Source organism: Protopterus annectens, chromosome 1.part1, assembly GCF_019279795.1.
Source record: "Protopterus annectens isolate FY-2018-M chromosome 1.part1, PAN1.0, whole genome shotgun sequence".
Classification (NCBI taxonomy): domain Eukaryota; kingdom Metazoa; phylum Chordata; order Ceratodontiformes; family Protopteridae; genus Protopterus; species Protopterus annectens.
Window position 1 is genome coordinate 496,435,723 of NC_056726.1, and position 18,746 is coordinate 496,454,468.

The 18,746-nt window shown below is 34.8% G+C and overlaps 1 protein-coding gene across 1 annotated transcript in view; it reads right to left on the reverse strand.

Annotated features, from left to right (window-relative positions):
- The window catches only part of ALDH8A1 (aldehyde dehydrogenase 8 family member A1), a 660,663-nt gene that overhangs the window by 245,406 nt on the left and 396,511 nt on the right, over positions 1 to 18,746 (reverse strand). Inside the window, exon 3 of the mRNA XM_044076268.1 lies at positions 6,896 to 7,051. Within this exon, the coding sequence (XP_043932203.1) occupies positions 6,896 to 7,051 (156 nt within the window). The remainder of the gene's footprint in view (positions 1 to 6,895; positions 7,052 to 18,746) is intronic.

The window sequence follows — 18,746 nt, forward strand, 5'->3', positions numbered from 1 at the left end:
TGTTTTAATGATCATAATAATATTTCTTATGGTTATATGCTAGTGTATTCCATGGGTCAGTACATTTATTCTTACATAATATGCTTTTAATTGGCTTCTTTAAAACGTATATCAGTCAACATTAATGGTTTAAATAACCCTAACAAGAGGAGGAGCTTAATTAAATGTCTTAAACTGCATAAATCCCGGTTAATATTCTTACAGGAAACTCATTTATTAACAGATGATATTTCCAGAATTGACTCCAGAGCAGATAAAACTCTAGTAAGCTGTGAACACACAAAGAAGAAAACAGGAGTAGCTATCATATGATACAATACAATATCCCTTCCTAAAATAATAGACATATATAAAGATAATAAATGAATGTTTTCTGCAGTCACCATGGAAGTAAATAAAATTTATGCACTGATCAATATATATTGGATCCCAGGCATAGGGACAAATACAGTAAGACAACACCTAGATCACATTGTACAATTCTCTAAAGGAAATATAGTATTGGCAGATGATTTCAACTGTATCTTAGATTACAAAGACTCCAGCACCAATGGGAAGAGAAGAATCTCTACATCAGCTAAACTATTAAAAGATTTTTCAGAAACATACTTACAGAAAGACACCAATAACTATGCAGAGTCTAGTTCTTTGTTTTACTTCTTTTTTCCTCATAGGCACAATTCATACTCAAGGATAGATAGAGTTTTAATCTCCAACAGTTTAACAGATTCCTTAATCAAATCAACATGTCCCTTATAGGATTATTATTCCATAACTTTTGAATTACTAGTCAATCCAAATTTTAATATTCATATAAAGAGGATTCCAGCTTATATTACAAAACTAAAAGATTTTAATGATTTCATTTCGACAGAAGTACTGAATTTTTTAGAACTTAATAAGGACGCCCTATAAGCTTATTTATAAGGTAGAATCATTAATTGGTTCAACAAAAAAGAAAATTGTGGGATAAAAAACTACAAGATATTCAATGTAAATTAGATAATTTGAAACTTAGTGGTCTGGGAGATAAAGATAAAACTGATAAAAGGAAAGAAATAAACTCTTTGAGTAATAAATTCTTAGAGATATTAAGTCATAAAACAAAGATTAATATAGAAAAATTCAAATGTATTAATTTCTCTACTAATCACAGATCTTTAAATATCTTTGCATATAAAGCAAAAAGATTAAATAAAGTTAATCATATTAATGAAATATTCTCCACTAAAAAGAATAACATGGTCTCCAATCTTCACAATATCCTAGCTGAATTTACAATTTTTTTTCTAACCATTAATCAAACTTCTAATGCACTTAACCCTAAAGAGGAAATGAAAACATGTATTAATAAATACACTAAAAAGGCTATCAGAGGAACAAGTGACTACTTTTGACAAGCAAATATCATTCAAAGACATACAAACCCAAATTACCAAGCTAAATCAAAATAAAGCACCAGGTAACGATGGCATTTTTCCTGAAATTTATAAATTATTGCCTATGAATGTTCTAAAATTGATGTACAAAATATTTAATCATGTTCAGGATGAAAAGATAATCCCACCCTCTTGGAAATATACTTTTATTTCCCCTATATTGAAAACTAATAAAGACCCCATAAAGTGTTCTTCCTATAGACCCATTTCCCTATTAAACACTGATTACAAAATGTTTATGCCCATTTATGCAGATAGACTTAAATTATTTTACCTAATTTAGAGGATGATGACCAAACGTGTTTTATAGTTAATAGAACTTCATACGACAACATTAAAAGAGTATTAACCTTGATTGACACGGTGAAAAATCTCAATAAAAACTTAACCCTATTCAGCCTAGATATAAATTGTGCTTTTGACTCAATTTCTTGGGAATATTTGTTCATTTTATTAAAGGAATTACATTTCTCCAATAATTTCATAAATCTTATTATTAGTCAAGCTTATATTAAAATTGGTACTAGTATTTCTCAAAATATGCCAATAATAAAAGGTACCAAGCAAGGATGTCCCCTATTCCCTTTATTGTTTACATTAATTATGGAGCCATGGGCAAATTTAATAAGAGATGACAAAGATATTGAAGGATACAAATTAACCTCTAGTATGTCATCTAAAATACAAATGTTTACAAATGACATATTGATCACTCTTGGGGGTAACAGCAAATCTATACAAAACTTTTTAAAATATGGAACATTTCCAACAAAATTCCAGTCTTACTTTTAATAATAATAAAGCACAAATTCTTTTAATAGGATCAAAAAATATAACATACTTAATGAATATAAAAAGTATATAGCTCAATCTCAACAAATAGTATACCGAGGAATAGTTATTACTAACACTATTAAAGATACTATCCAAATAAACTACAATAAAAGTTTACAACTTATAGAAAATTTAATAATCAAATGGAACAAAATTCCCTTTTCTATGGACGATAAACTTTTAATCATAAAGATGATTCTTCTCTGCAAAATTGTATATATAATCCAATCTATCTATACCTCCTCCTTACTAAATAATCAAAACATTTAATTCAATGATTCAAAATGTTTTATGGTATCCAAATAAACCTAGGATTGCACTTATATATCATATGAATAATTGGGGTAATGGTAGTATAGCTTTCACAAATCTAGAAATGTATTCAATTTCATCAGTGTTTAACACAATCTCTCATCTCATTGATATGGAATACACTGCTAAGTGGAAAGAGAGTCTAGACATATTATCACAAGATTTGAAAGCTATAAATAGCTCCTATAAGCTAAATCTAATCAGTAATTCTTTTACTTGAAGGTTAAAATATTATTTTTCTGATTTTTCTTCCCTTAATTTTAATCCAAGTACATAGTTTTACTCTTAAAATATTTCAAAAATTATATATTTAAATATAACATATACAAGAATTGGCTTTTTTCTACTTTTTCCCATTGCTTACACACATGGAGGTATTTTTTCTTCAGATTATGCAAAAATGACTTCTTTTCAACAAAAACATTTAATATTTTGGCGTCAAATGATGATAAATAATGAGTTAAAATCTAATAGTTCACTTATGGAAGAGTATAAATTTGATACCTTTTTATGGCTGCAGCTACGAGAAGCTAGGCAATATGTATTTAATAAATTGGATCCTATGTCTCCTACAATAAGAAAATCAATCCCTAAACTAATACATTATATGATTTTTATCAGTCCAGCATAAGTCTCCTGTTAAAAATAAGCAGTCATGCATTTATAGGACAATTAAGAGTGATTTAAAAACACATTCAAATAACTACTGGCAACATTTTTCTTCAGTTAATAATAATCTCCCCTCTGAGAAATACAAATTGAATATACTACAATCAGCAAGTATGACCACATCATCACTAAAGTGGAGATTATTCACTTGGAGATTTTTACATAGATAATTTCTCACCCCATATAATATAAGTAAAATTAGAAAGAATAATTTAACATGTTGGAGATGTAACAATGAAATGAATGCAGAGTGGTCTCATATGTTTTACAATTGTTCATATTTAAGAAAAATATGGGATGATATTAACAATTTCTTGCAAATAATCTTTACTGATAATTTTACTATCTCTAAATCACTTGCATTATTTAATATGCCAGTTCCAGATTGTATAAGGGAAAATAAATGCTCTTTTGTTTCGTCTATATTATCTGTTGCCAGGAAAACAATCACAAAGAACTGGAAATCTAATACAGCACCCACATTTCAGGAATTTAAAAATCTCCTCCTTGAAACATGTAATTTAGAAATGTTGAATATTAAAGCTAGATCCTCTAGGAATACTACTTTATATAAGTCATGGAACATCATATATGATCTATTGGAAAAATAATTTATTAAATTCTGTAAACAGATGACTTTTATTAATCCTACTGTAACATCAATATGTTTTTACATGAACATCTTTATACATAGTTTTGTTGTTTCTGTTCTGTATGCAAGAAGATTGTTTTAACTTAAAAAAAGGTTGTATATCTTTATGGAAATATTTTTATATTCTGACAATGAATTTAATAAAAATTGTTTAAAAAAAGTCTGCTAGATTGTGCAGCACCACTGTAAATGTTTGTTAGAGAAGCCAAAATCACAGAAGAGAGCATGCCAAGAGATTCAGAGAGGTACAAAATATCAGTAAAAGCAGAAAACAAGAAGAAAAAGATCAGTGACTCAAGCAGAAACAAAACAAACAATGTCTACAAGCACTACAGGGAAAGTTACATACACAAAGGAGCCTACTCATCTCAAAGAAAATGTCCATTTTGTAAAAAAAACAAAAAAAAAAGACTTTTGTTAAGAAGAAAATGCAAATTATTTAAACTCAGAAAAAAGGTGTCTTGGAGAAATGGGCACAACAAATTTTCAAAAAATGGTATATAAGTATGGCAGAAGGCAGACAATTTGTCTAATCCATATGACAGCACAGATCACAGTGATAATTCAATCACTATGTCAGGCCATAGTAAACTTTCATATTACAAGATCAAAGAGTAAAGATGTTTGAACATTCAGCGATGTCAGTGAATACAGTGAACTATGAAACTCTCAGCATACTATGACAACATGTTCTAATAAAGCTATCAAAAAACATCTATCTGGGAAAAGTAATATAGCATACAATGAGGCTGCTGCCTTCCCAAAAGGGATTGATAACAAATTATAAGCAAAGAGTAAGATAGGGAGTGCTAAGAGAAAGACCAGCTCTGTATGAGTTTTTAATTCAGTCTAGAACATAATTTGCTGCTAAAACAGGGATAATTAATAGGGCATACAAAATATTTTATGATAGCTGTAAGAATCAGACAGAAGAGGTTAGAAAATATTTGGAACATGTTTTTTTTTTAATGAGTTGGCAGATTTAAAAAAAATAAATCTCTATAGAGTATTTTGTCAGAAATGTTGGTAGAACAAATGATTGTAATGAAGGAAATGTTTCTTTTAAGCTAGGATATAGGATATGAATGGTCTAGCTATAGTAAGGCCTTACAATGCAGGAGGAAATAATAATTGTTTTAAAAGAAATCCTATATGTATAATGCATATAGCTAATGACAAATATTTACAATGCTTTGTTTTCTTTCCTATAACTGTATGTGTACCTACCTTCAAAATGTGTGACATTAATAAAGGGTTTTGAAAATATCTCTACATACATTGCAGAGAAACCACTAACATTAAAAGTTTATTTTGATAGCAATATAAAACTGAGCAGTTGTAGTGATGTTTCATGTGTCAGTAGGGAATGGCTCACCATTGCTGAATATGCCCAAGCAAAGGCATTAAAACTAACTAAATTAAAAAAGTAAACAAAATGATAGTTATGAAAGCTCAGAGCCACTAAGCTAGTATAGTCTGCTGTTTGAATGCAGTACCAAACTAAAAAATTATCAGCCTAAGTTCACAAAGAGCATTTAGTCACACCTGCTGCACAGTCACATAGCAGTTCAGAATTAATTATTCTGGGCATTAGAAACAATGTGAACCATACCAAACTCTTAGAGTGTTTTTTTATCTTGCATATGTAATTGTTTTTATGCATAACATGTATTATTATTTGAGGGCTTGTGCTATGGACACTATCAGTAACCATTTCTTAACATTGTGACCCGTGTGTTACTGTGTTAATATATCTGTAGACAAAAATGTATTAATCGTGTTTATACCTAAAATAGGACTGTATTTTTAACTCTTGTTCTGTGTCTGAAAACATCTATCATGAAATCAATATTTACCTTAATAAACTTACTTTAATAGATAAAATAAAATAAAATTGAATCATGCTTCTGTAGAGAACGTCCACTGTATCATCTTCCAGGGAGTTCATGGGATATGTAGTGCTAAAAACTGGTGACATGGTCATATTATTGGGCAAGAAAGGTACAGGGCTATAACAAAGTCATACAGAGGGTACTAAAAAGGCTAAAAGGAAATTGCTTAACACTGAAATAAAAAAGTGTTAACTTGACACAATTAAATGAAGCAAAGATCACGTCTAAATTTAAATGTTCTCCTATAAATGAACAGTGCGAAGGAAAATCTATGTAATTTGTGTCTAAGAGATTAGGCATGAAAATTCATACCAAATATTTACAGCAGAACTCTAGAAATGTTCTCATGTATTCCTCCTGACTAATGTTTACCTTACTGTTGCAAAACTAAATTTTGTAAAGAATACCCAAGTTGCATTTGATTTATCTGTTGCAGTTCTTTATTTTGTTACAGTTGTATATACTATTTTTCTGTTAGGCGTTTGATGAAGGCAGTGCATTTTGTTTAAAAAGTATATTTTCTTTGAAGTAACTGCATAACAATATTCTCTTATGGTAAAATGGCTGTGCAGTCATAATTCTAAAAGAATATGGTAAGTAGTTTTGGTAGGTCTTGCTCAGTGGTTAAGTGTAACTGAAGCAAAACACTGTCATGAAAAAGACGAGGAGAGCAGGAGAAGAACAAACAAAAGCTTACATATATTACCTACTTAAACGATTAAGGTGTAATCAACACTCCACATGTTTTTAAAGTTAAATGTTACATTACTGGGTAACTAGGATAGGCCAGTGCAGTATCAGTATATGCAAACCCATATGAATGTAATTCTTTTATCAGTTTCATTATTATTATGAATACACATTCATGCTCTAGTAATCTATAGATTCCGATAATACCTATATGCATTGCAATACTTTTTCTATTTGTTTAATTACTTTATTTTTTGTGTGTGTGTGCTTTTTTTTACACAACCTAGATATTACAGCAAGGTTTGGATTTTAAATTTCAAACAAACCAAGCACTGTACTTTGTAATCCGTGCCAGTGTGCAATGTAATCCAGTCCAGCAACAAGCATTCTCCCATTTTGTAACTCACCTACTCCTACAGGGGTCCGTGTGGTATAATGAAGGCACCCCAAGTGATCCATCTGAGTGCATTCTGTAGTATGATGCAAGATACAGGAGGCAAAGAATCGGAAATTGTATACTGCTCGAGGGATGCCTACAGTCCTAGCAAAAGTAATGGTCGTCCCTAGGAAAAGAAAAAGAAGAGGTCAGAAATCAGAAAACCTTTATTCATACATATCTGCTAAATCATCAAACTAGCACAATCTTATTCAGCTTTACAAGGCATTATGATGAAAAAAAATAAGTGCTCTCTGACCTCCCCAAGTTGGCATGCATCCACCTGATATAATTTTAATAATACTTCAGAGTAAGATCTACACAGCATTTGCTTCCATACCAATAGTAAAAGCATTTAGGCACAGCACAAAATATATGCTGTTAAAGACTCTGAATTTGCTTAATATTCATATAAACTGACATTTTACAATTATTTCACATAGCCAGTGCAGTATGAGATCTCACAACAGTGAGGAAAAGTACAACTCACACATCCTCATTACTTCCCAGTCTTGCACAAATTCACTGCAACAATTTGTTTACCATGATAGTTGACTAAAATACATTAATGTATTTGTAGTCAACAAACAGGGCAATTGACCATAGTGAATACCTTTATTTAATTTTTGCAAAAGGTCATATGCGCATGACCTCATGCTCCTGTTTTATGGCAAACAGGGATCTTCATTATTTCCCTTCAGATGGTATCTCTCTTTTTTTGAGTCTACTCCCTTCCCCACAATACTGTCAAGGAATTATTTTTAAATGGTTTACACCAGGGATGTGCACAACCTTGTTTTCCTTTAGTTTTCTGGAACAGTGTGAGAGCATCATAGCACATGGGTAAATGCATGCACACCTAATACATCCTACCACCATCCCCTTCCATTAACCACAGCACAAAGCAAGTTATTTCATTTTTAATTCTGCAGGTTTGAGCTCTCCTCAGTGATGTAGAAAAAGGCCACTTAGCCACCCACCTCATGCAGGCCCTGTGGTTGGCTTGTACTATGAGCGATTATAACACAAGTCCTTGCATCTAAAGCCTTGAAAGCTGCCTATTACATACAAAGTAAGAACCTACCAACTTTTGACTCATGTCAGTTTAGTTTTGTCAAGTGCAAATTCTGCCTGATTAACTTGGTTGATTTCTTTGAAAAGGTTACTGAAGCTGTGGATGAGGGAAAATCATTACACACCACCCACACTCAGATATTGCTGATAGACCCTCCCAGCTAAATGTTAATGCCTACCCTCCCAGCTAAATGTTAATGCCTATGTAACTCACTGAATAGCAAACTGGATCACAAAATAGATTCTCCCAGCTAAATGTTAATGCCTATGTAACTCACCGAATAGCAAACTGGATCACAAATGAAACCCAAGAAAATTTAGCATACGTGGCTCTACCTCCTCCAAAAGACCTGTCTCTAGCAGTGTACCTCTATTGTCAGAGGAGACCCTGGGAGAAAAGCTCCACAGAATATAAATTACAACGGTAGATGAATGTCATTCACAATAAAATGTACAATGGTTTGAGAAGAATATAAACATCAAACACATTTATATAAACTATACCAGATAAATACATTTGAAATAAATAAGTGTAGAAGAAAAAGAAAAATATACAAGATAAATTCAAATGAGTGTGAAAAGAAAAGAAAAATAAAGACAAAAAATTGTACTATTGGTTGTAGAAGGTAAACATTTCCCTCTGCACAGTCACACAAGAGATGAAATAATGAGTTGAGCATGATTGAACACTAAAATGGTCAGGCAGCAGAATTATAGACAAACATAGGCCAAGAGGGGCTAATAAATGTCAAAATAATGTGTAATAGTCTCATTCCACAAGCATGACATCCCCTACAGTTTTCACCTTGGCAGCTTTTTCCTGAAATGTGATGGTTAGGGATCTGGGAACCTATGTGGAAAACAAGCTGGCCTTTGCTCATCATGTACTAAGTACTGTAAGAAAGCCCTTTTTCATTGCACAGTTTACTAGTAGCAGTATGGCATATAGGTCCAGGGATGTATTCAGTGTTTATTAGGCCAATCATTGAGTATAATGACTCTTTGGTAAAGACCTGTCCAAACACATAATCAGCTTGAATGATTTCAGTGCTTCTCACCAAGAAATTTAAGGGGTTAAATCATAGAAAAATGCAGTAACTGTCTCAAAGACTTGTCCCTCTTCTCAGTACAATTCTGGCTACTAAGGGTTGATCTCTGCCTCACTTACAGAGCCTCAACAGGCCTTATCCTCTCAGATCTACTGTACATCCACAAGTCTAATGGTGGCATAAACAACCTGTTCAAGAGATCTGAATGTCTTCTACAAAATAAACAGAACATGTTGGAGGGATAATATGTATCACAGAGAATGCCATGTCTTTAGAATCATCTACCTTTCCTTCCTTCAGAGAAGTAAATGCCATGGAGGAAAGGCCTCAGCACAGAACCCTGGGGGACTCCACTGGTGACTGTCCTATTTTGATTTCCTGCATCCTATCTGTAAGCTAGTTGGCAATCCATCGGGTGACATAGGGGTTTATTCCCAGTTTATTTAGCTTTTCTACTATGCCCTAGTGGGGGATTGCATCAAAAGCTTTGGCCAAGTCAAAGTATGCTGTATCTACAATTTTACCTTCTTCCATTGTTTTTATAACCTTTTCAAAAAGGTCTACCAGATTGATTAAGCATGACCTGCCCTTGATGAATACAAACAGAGATGGATCCAGTGTTTAAAGTTTCCCTATGTCCTTAATGATTAGTTTCATGATAAGTCTTCCATGGCTTTGCATATGAGGCTGATCAGACTTGTAGGTCTGTAATTGTCTGGGTCTGTGAAAGGTCCTCCTTTATGCAGGGGGAATGACTGTAGCTGTTCTCCATTCTCTTGGTGCAAAATCTGAATGGAGGCTGTGGTTGAAAGGTTTTGTTGGGGGTGGCTAAATTGTGCTTCCTGCCATTTAAGATTCATCAAGGGATACTGGCATGACCTATCAATGCAGTTTTTTTTTAGCTTTTGATAGCTCTTTTAGGACTTGGTCTCATCTGATAGTTGGAGGCAAGCCAGTTTTATGTATATTTTGGGAGACAGATGGAGGAAAGACAGTGATAATGTTAGAGATGACTTTATCAGCAAGTTGGTTGACTATATCTTCAGCCTCAGTGTAGGTAACATTGTTCACCCTCATCTCAGTGTATTGCTGCATTGCAATTTTGAGATTACAAACATAATTGAAAAAGGTTTTGCGATTGTCTTTGGCTTGATTAGCTATTTTAGCCTCAAACCTGACTTTGATGGATTTTATTAAGCTCCTGAGTTGTTTGTTTATTTCAGTGATCATGGATCTAGCATTCTGGGAACTACTCTTTTTACTTTTGGTCAAAATTCTCTTCCTTGTATTATTGATATTATGGTTCTACCTTGTGGGTTTGTTTCTGGGGTTTGCCCTGCACTTGTCCTACATGCTAGTATAATGTGATGGTACAGGTTTCTGTGTATTCAATGGAGTTATCTGGGTTTAGTGATGATTTGAAGCTTGCTAATGTGACATTTAAGAATAGGTGGTTTATCTTAGAAATCTTTCCAAAAGTACCTTGGGTGGAAGAGATCTCTGGTTTCAATTATATTTCTAAGGAGATAACTTTATGGTAAGACCTAACAAGTGATGAAGATAAGCAGGAGATGGTGTAGGATGCTCCTGTGAAGATAGGTGAAGGCTGCTAGCCTAGCCAGATAGAATTTTGCAGATAATTCTATTATTTGTAAATATTAATATAAGCCACAGGCTTGTTCTCTTAAATGGAAGAAAATGGTGTTAAATGTGGAACTTCAAAAATGTAACAATAGTGCACTCTGCTATAGGAAAGCTGATAAGTCAAGCATTGTGTAATTGTTTGATCACAAAACTCATAGCCGAGATGTCTGGATAAAAGAATTCTTGCTTTTGTTTTGAGACTAGAGTTAATTGCTAGAATTTGCATATATAATGTATTTTATTGCTGTAACTTCCTGACCAGGTGCAAGATCAAAAGGGCTGTTACACTCTGAGCTTCTCTTTCCAAATGCCTGGCATCCAACTCAAGTCTCTTTAGTTCCAGATGGATTAAGTCATCTGCAGAAAGTTGAGCTGTCCATTCTCTCAGTGTTGTACATCTCCACGGCCAGTTTGATCATCCTCCTGGTTGCTGTTTTCTGATGCAGCTGTGACCAAAGTTGCACTCATGTCTGCCTTAGTCAGGTTCCATGCACCAGTCCCATAGCCTGGCACATCTCAGCCAGCTGGCTCCTTGTCAGCTTTCTGTACTCCTCTGCTGACATGCTTGCTTGTTCTCCCTGACTAACTAAGCTAACAAACGAAATAAAACAATTGTGATCTCTAAACTCTGAGTATTCACTGTGTGGCTGATTTAGAGTACAAAAACACCTTCAGTGATCACTGTACACAAGCTACAGGAATTCACACTACCCACATCACTACAAGCCAATTAGTATTTGCCAACCAATTAATATGTGGTGTGGATATCCCACCACTGTCACCAATTAATATGTGACACCCATGCACTGGTCCAGCAATCAAAAAGCCTCAGTACTCACCACTAACACCAGTGAGGGGCATCCACATTGGGAAGAATAACAAATACACACACAGAAAAGTACAATTTCCCCTTAAGAGCACACATAGATTAGAGTCAGTCTGGGGCTGGTTCTTCCTTTTTTCATCATATCCCCACCCCAATAAGACTCCCCACTGGCACAGCTATAGGGTCCAGATCTCAGCCTAGTGGGTAAGCTAAAACCTCCAGCACCCTTTCTGTCCAACCAGTGCTTTATGTCCCTGCCCAAGTAGCTGATACACACACACACACACACACACACACACACACACACACACACTTTGAGATAAGTGTTATATACAACCACACAGACACTCCTGGGGAAGGCTGGCACAGATTCTCCAGCTGTGCCCCCTTTCTGCCCAGACTATAAGGTAGAAATCACTGCCATCACCCACCAGTGGTGGCTGGTAACTTCAAATCAAAGGGGGACTGCAGGGGACATCTGAATGGGTGGGGCCAATGGGAAGGGGTGTGCCCAACCAGAAAGGGGGTGGAGCTATGTTCAAAACCACAACTGGAACTTTAATTAAATATGCTGCTCTGGGTGCCAAACAGTCATTACAAGACTCCAATCAAGACAAAATGAAGTGTAGAAGAAAAAAATATTTCAATGCATTGGGTAGATGACAACTTACTTAATATCCAGATAGAAACAGGTTGTGAGGCATGAAAAAATAAATTGCTTTTTAAATACATTACTGGAATGCCAGTCAAAATCAAGTATAAAATAAAACAAGCAGCACTCAGCTCAAACCACTTCTCCTTACACTGCAGTTCTAATTATAATTTATATTCAGCTTTATAAAATTACCAAGTAACATGCTGAAAGTAGCAATCTCTGTGATACCCCCACTTGTAAAAATGTTTCTTATCCAAAAAAGACCTGCTGCCTGACACAATTATCTACTTGTTTCATGGGGAAGACATAATCAAAGTAAAAAATGAACAGCAAACAAGAAACAAGCTCAAGATAAATTGCTTAAAGGATTCCTGCACAAGTTATGGACCACACATGATATATTGGCATTCTGTTTAGTTTACGGATAAGCCTGCAAAGATGACTGCAAGTCTCCAACAAAAGATGACTGCTAGTCTCCAACAAATGTAATGAGCTTCTGAAAATATTGTAATCCTGTCCTTTTATTGCAAATACTGTCATATGCATTTCAATACCCAAGGCTTATACATTATCTAGTTATGTAAATATTCTCGGCATGGCATCAATGAAAAGGCTTTCAATGCTGGTAATTATTTAACAGTATGCTTATTAAAGCTTACTTGCATCTTACAATCTCCAACAAGCTTACCTGATGGTCATTAAATCATTGCTACTTAAACAGAGCAACAGGGCACTGTGACAGCATGCATTTCCTGAATAATAAGAAGCATAAATCAACAGTATAAAAATATGACAGAAAACCAGAACATTCTGCAAAATCAAGGACAGATGAAAAGCCACGGTCGTACTTCTGGTCTACCTTGGATGGGGGAATACTCTGCACACTTACACTGCATAACTGCTCCTTGCTTTCCTTGCACACATCCAGAGCCACTACAATGGGGAGTGGGGTGCAACAAGTATGTCACAATTTGAAATGTCTTTGGCTGACAGTGATGGCTTTGACACTCATACCTTTCAACTTCAGAGAAAGAAATCTGGACAAAGCCATGCATAGAACTAGAAGTGGGACACAGGCCCAAAAATAAGTACAATTTTTAAATATTGCTCTTATTAACTTAGATAATAGTACAGTAGCAGGTCTTGCATTAGTACAACTTTTCTGAAGGGTATGAAATCTGAAAGTCAAATGTCTGTCATTTTCTAACTTCAATCTTTAATGACTTGCCACTAATTTGCCAGAAAACCACAATTTTACAGACCAAAATGTGATGCAAAAATATAAAGTTGCCACACAATACAGCTGGGAACCTGTCAAAAAAGGGACATTTTTTTAATATTAACACTGTTAACTTGAGCAGCTAATAAAATAAGAGCATCTACATGCATTTCTGAAATAAATGTAATCTATAACTCTGATCATTACGGTTATATACAATTGTAAACTCTCCACGTTTTCTTCCAAAATTGCCATTTTGAGGAGGGATTATTAGGGGAGAGCAACATTTTGAGCCAAAATTGGGGACAATGGAGAGGTTTGGATATTCCTAATTCTACAAAGCGATTTGCACATACCTCTCAACCTCTTAATGCAGGAAATCTGGACAAGGCCAAATATATTGGGGGAACATACAAACACTACTAAAAATTGCTCTTGTATAAACTTAAGGCAGTTGATAGAATAACAGGTCTTACATTAGCATGCATTTTTCTGAAGGTTATGATGTCTGAAACTCAATGTCCGTCATTTAGTGACTTCATTCCTAAATGATTTGCTAGAAAATCACAAATTGTATGAGGAACAAACCAAAAATAAGAAGCAAATATCTATTCGTTCTGCAAACATATGGACAACTGAGAGGTAGAGTTCAACCAGGGCTGTCTGAGTTTGCTACCCCCCCCCTCACAAAATCATGGTGGAATGGAGCCTCCCCCCTGCAGCCATTCCAATGTCCCATTCCTTGGTTATTTTGCCCCATTTACCATAAACACTAATGTGCATACTGCTTTACTTCTGCAATGATTTAGATTTCATTTGAAAGTTTTATTTTGCATTTTACAGCATAAACCCCAATAGATATCTGTTAAACAAAGCAATGCCGTCTCACAATGAAAATAGACTTAGCATTAAAACTTCTCTGCCCTTGAAACTCACATGCTTTGAAATAGCATTGAAACCCACATCCAAAGAAAATACATTTTGCCAGTGGCAGATAAAGATTAACTCTGGGCTGTTTTCAAAATCATAAGCCCCTTGAACATGAAACATACACATGCTCTTTGATACACCTTCCTGACTGTATTACATTATATTCCTTGTACAATACTGTACAGTTGTTAGAGGGCATTTTAAATTTATTGTTTTGAACATTTTTCCAGTAAACAATGAAACAAAATGCATGCACCAATGACAAAACTACCCACTTCAGAACATTTCCATCATAAAATGTCTATTCAACCTTCTATAGTCCACCAGTATCAGTAAATATGCACAATCTCTGAAGTAGTAAAATCCACATTAAAGAAATCTGTAACTAATAAAGAGGTTGCTGCTAGCAAACAACTTTATATGTCATTGTTTCATCTACAAATAAAGTGCCTGTTGCCCTTGAAGAATAAATTGCCTATGTTGCATGCATTAAAAAAATGATAATACTGCAATAGGGAATTGATAGCAAACTGATAACAGGTTCATAGTTACTAGGTATCTTTGCCAGAAAGGACTGCAGCATCCACCCCCTTTACAACACAGTACAGTATCAGCAATGCATCCATCTACTGCGGGAGTAGAACACACAGCCTTCTGCATCAAAAGCAAGTACACTACCTGTTGTGCTATTAACAATGTAAGCAGACTTAGCATAAGCAGCACTAAACTTTTGTTCCCCTGCAGCTCTCAGCTCCTTGTAAATTCTACTCGACACTCAGCTACATCTCTGAACTTTGCAGCACAAGATATCTGGAAAAAGCCAAAACATACCACTATGCCAAATCAGCTGAAACAGAGGAAGACAAACTTAAATGGCTACTATTTAGTGAATTCAGTTCTCATCATAGCTGTCAACCTCTTAGCAAAACACACCTGAAAAAAGCCAATAATGTGGGAGTACAGCTGCCAAACATATTCAGTGAATTCAGTTCTCACCATAGCTCTCAACCTTAGCACAAAATACCTGGACAAGGCCAATAATGGGGGACTACAGTGCCAAAATATGGGCAAATTTCAAATATCCATGTTATAAACTTAGACAATTGCTAGAATAAAATGTTTTGCTTTACCATGTACTTTCTGAAGAATATGAAGTCTGAAATTTAAATGCCTGTTATTTTTAAACATTTGTTAACCAGGAAACTATACTGACTTGGAACAAAACAAAGCCAAATTTCAGCACAGCAGGGAGAAATACTCCCAACACATCTTTGTAAGAGATGGGAGGACATGCAGACTCCACACAGAAGGCACCCCAGCCAAGAATCAAACCAGAGAACCTGTAGCCGTTAGGCAAAAATGCTACCAGTGCACCACTGCACTACAAACCTTTGTAAGGAAATATAAAGATACAGAAACCACAGATTTTATGACGAACAGAACAAATATGAGGCAAAAATCTGCAATTTTTTTTTTTTTTTACAAATAGTGGTGGGTAGGGAATTCAGGTCCTTGCCTCCTGCATACAAGGTGCAGGGTTCAAGCCTGAGTATTTCTACCCACCGCTATGTGTTAACAAGGGCATTTTACACACATACACATACACACCACACACACCACTCATACACACACACCCTTGGTATAAACAGCCAGTCACAAGCTACACACCATACCTGTATCCGGAAAGCAAACCAGGTCCAACTCCATTGTCTTGAAGCAGCAAAACCCACGCTCGACTTAATGCTTCCCTGCAGGAGCTGCATCTGGAATGCTACCTCAGGCAGTCAGAGTTTGCAGAGATTCCTGGGCATCTGCAGGGCAGCCCACGCATGCGCGGCAGTTCCAGTTCTGGTACTCAGTAAAAAAAAGAAAAACTTTTTTTTTTTAGTTTGTTTTATGTTATGTATTTCTTTTATTTTCTAGGTGGGAGGGCTACAGCAAAATTTAGGCTCCTGCTGGTCAAGCCAGATCAATGTGATGGAACTCAATTTCAGAGGTCATGTACTGCTGTGTAGAGAATTTCTCATGTTCTCATATAATACATGTGTAGCTGTATTTAAATATGGAGTATATAACATGGTTCATGTACTATATTTATGCTGCTGCACTCATGGAGTAATGCAATCTAATTATATAATCTGCCAGTAAGCAATAAATTTAAGACTTTGCTCAGAGTCATGGATGCCATAATTATATTGTGCAGCAAACAGACATTGAGAATATAGCATTGTTTATTCTTCACCTCACTTTGTAAGTGATGTGCATAAAGCAGACAGCTAGCTGGATGCCTGTTTTAAGTAGCTGTAACACTGTAAGAGTAATCATTTCACAAATTAGCCATCCTGAATTTATATTAATACCAAGGATATTATTATTAATTCTGAGTAATGATAGCTGCTCCAAGATATAACTGTACCATGGTAATATATTTAGCAAAATAATATACAAGCTCCCTCCTACCTCTAGTACAGAACAAAATTAAGGCACCCATTTCATAAACTTAGCCAAATACTGGGTTCTTAGTTTCTCTGTACATGATTTCATATTTTTTCATATCATGTGTGACACAAAATTTTAGTAAATTATTAATAACACAATACTTGTTAGTAAAGTTCTGGGTTTACTTTTTTAGCATTTAGTTTGCAAGACTCCAGTAAATGCAAACAAACTCCTTAGATCATATGTTACAGCATAGCAATAAACAGAAAAATAGATGGATAACTAGATAGGTAAATATATAGAGAGAAGTGTCTCTAAATGCATAGATATATATTTCTAACAATTAAATAGTTTAACATAAAACAGTTTATTAGACTATCCACCACTAATAAAGTGAATTCTATAGATAATTTCAGTCACTATCTATGTAACTTTAGAAACTATACAACCCACTTATGGTAACCATGACCAAAACTCTCTTCTCACCCATTAATAAAGGTGTAAGTGCTTAGCTGATTTTGCCTGGTGAAAAAATGGCTTAACTAATAATATGTTCAGATTTCTTTTAGAGTAATGCATCAACATTTCCAGTGTGTTCATCATTTCTCTACACTGGTTCTGAATATTTTATAGAACATATTGATTGTTTAGATCTCAGAAATTTGATATTAGGTGTGGGGATTAAGGTAAGTGATAGTATACATTTCTAGACATTGCTTCTACCATGATGATGATGATGAGTCACATATACTTCTTTTTATGTTTCTTTAATATAAATTAAACAAGAAAAGACTACAGGAAAAAGAGGTTTACCTACTGGTGGCCATGTTTAAAGCAGATAAAGTTACAACTCATTCGGTAATAGATGAATTTCAGATCATCAGTTTGGACCTCCCTTAAGAAATGATTCCCAGCACTATTTCTATTACATGGTTGGCAGTGAATCTTTCTTTTATGTTTTATTTTCCTCTACAGCTGTGTAATCATATAATTGTTCTATTTAAGTAAGGGGGTGTAAAGTTTAAAGTCCTCCAAATGGAGGGGGGTACAAGGGGACTTGCTCTCTGCAACAAAAGGCCTTTTTTGTCTGGATAATCTTCATTTAGTTGTCTGGTTGTTGGCTTGGTCAGATATTACTGAACCACTTAAACCTGAAAAAAAGATTCCTGCAATCTTTCCATACTTAAAAAAATATATATGTTTATTCAAATAAGGACATATCATAGATCCTCGCCATAATTATCTACATAACTTACTTAAATGTCTAGAAGTATACAAACCACCAGGCAAACAGTTTCTAATGTAGAAAATACATGATGTCTCTCACAATCAAGATTTTTGCATACATATGCATTTTCAGCGTTAAGAATTAATGCTGCGATCATCAAATATCTTCCAGAAGAGCTAGTAACATATGTTAATATACATGGGACAAAGCCAGATACCATTATGTGCAAAGTTCACATAAGACAGGCACAAACATTTATTTTTATTCCTGTACAGCTTCATTCATTCATTCTCTGATATATACTTTATCCTACTCTGGACTATATACTGGGGATAAGGAAGAGAGGCAGTCCTGACTGGGACAACAGTTTATTGTAGGATGGGCACACACACACACACACACACACACACACACACACACACACACACACACACACACACACACACACACACACACACATGATAATTAGGAAGCAAAAAAGTGCAGAGTTGGTGCAGGGGTGCAGACAATGAGATACAGCAGCTAACTGGGCACTGACTGCACTTTAAGACACAATTTATAATTTTGGTGTCTGTGTTTGATGAAGACCTAAGCACTGAGATTTAAAAAAAGCTGCCGGCTTCTAATGCAGCAGTAAAGTTATTCAGGCAAGATGCTGTGGGTATCATAACATATGTATAATGTAGAACAAAAGGAGAGACAAATGAATGCATTTGCACCGTAACCGATGTGCAAAGGAATGGTCGGTAATATGCAGT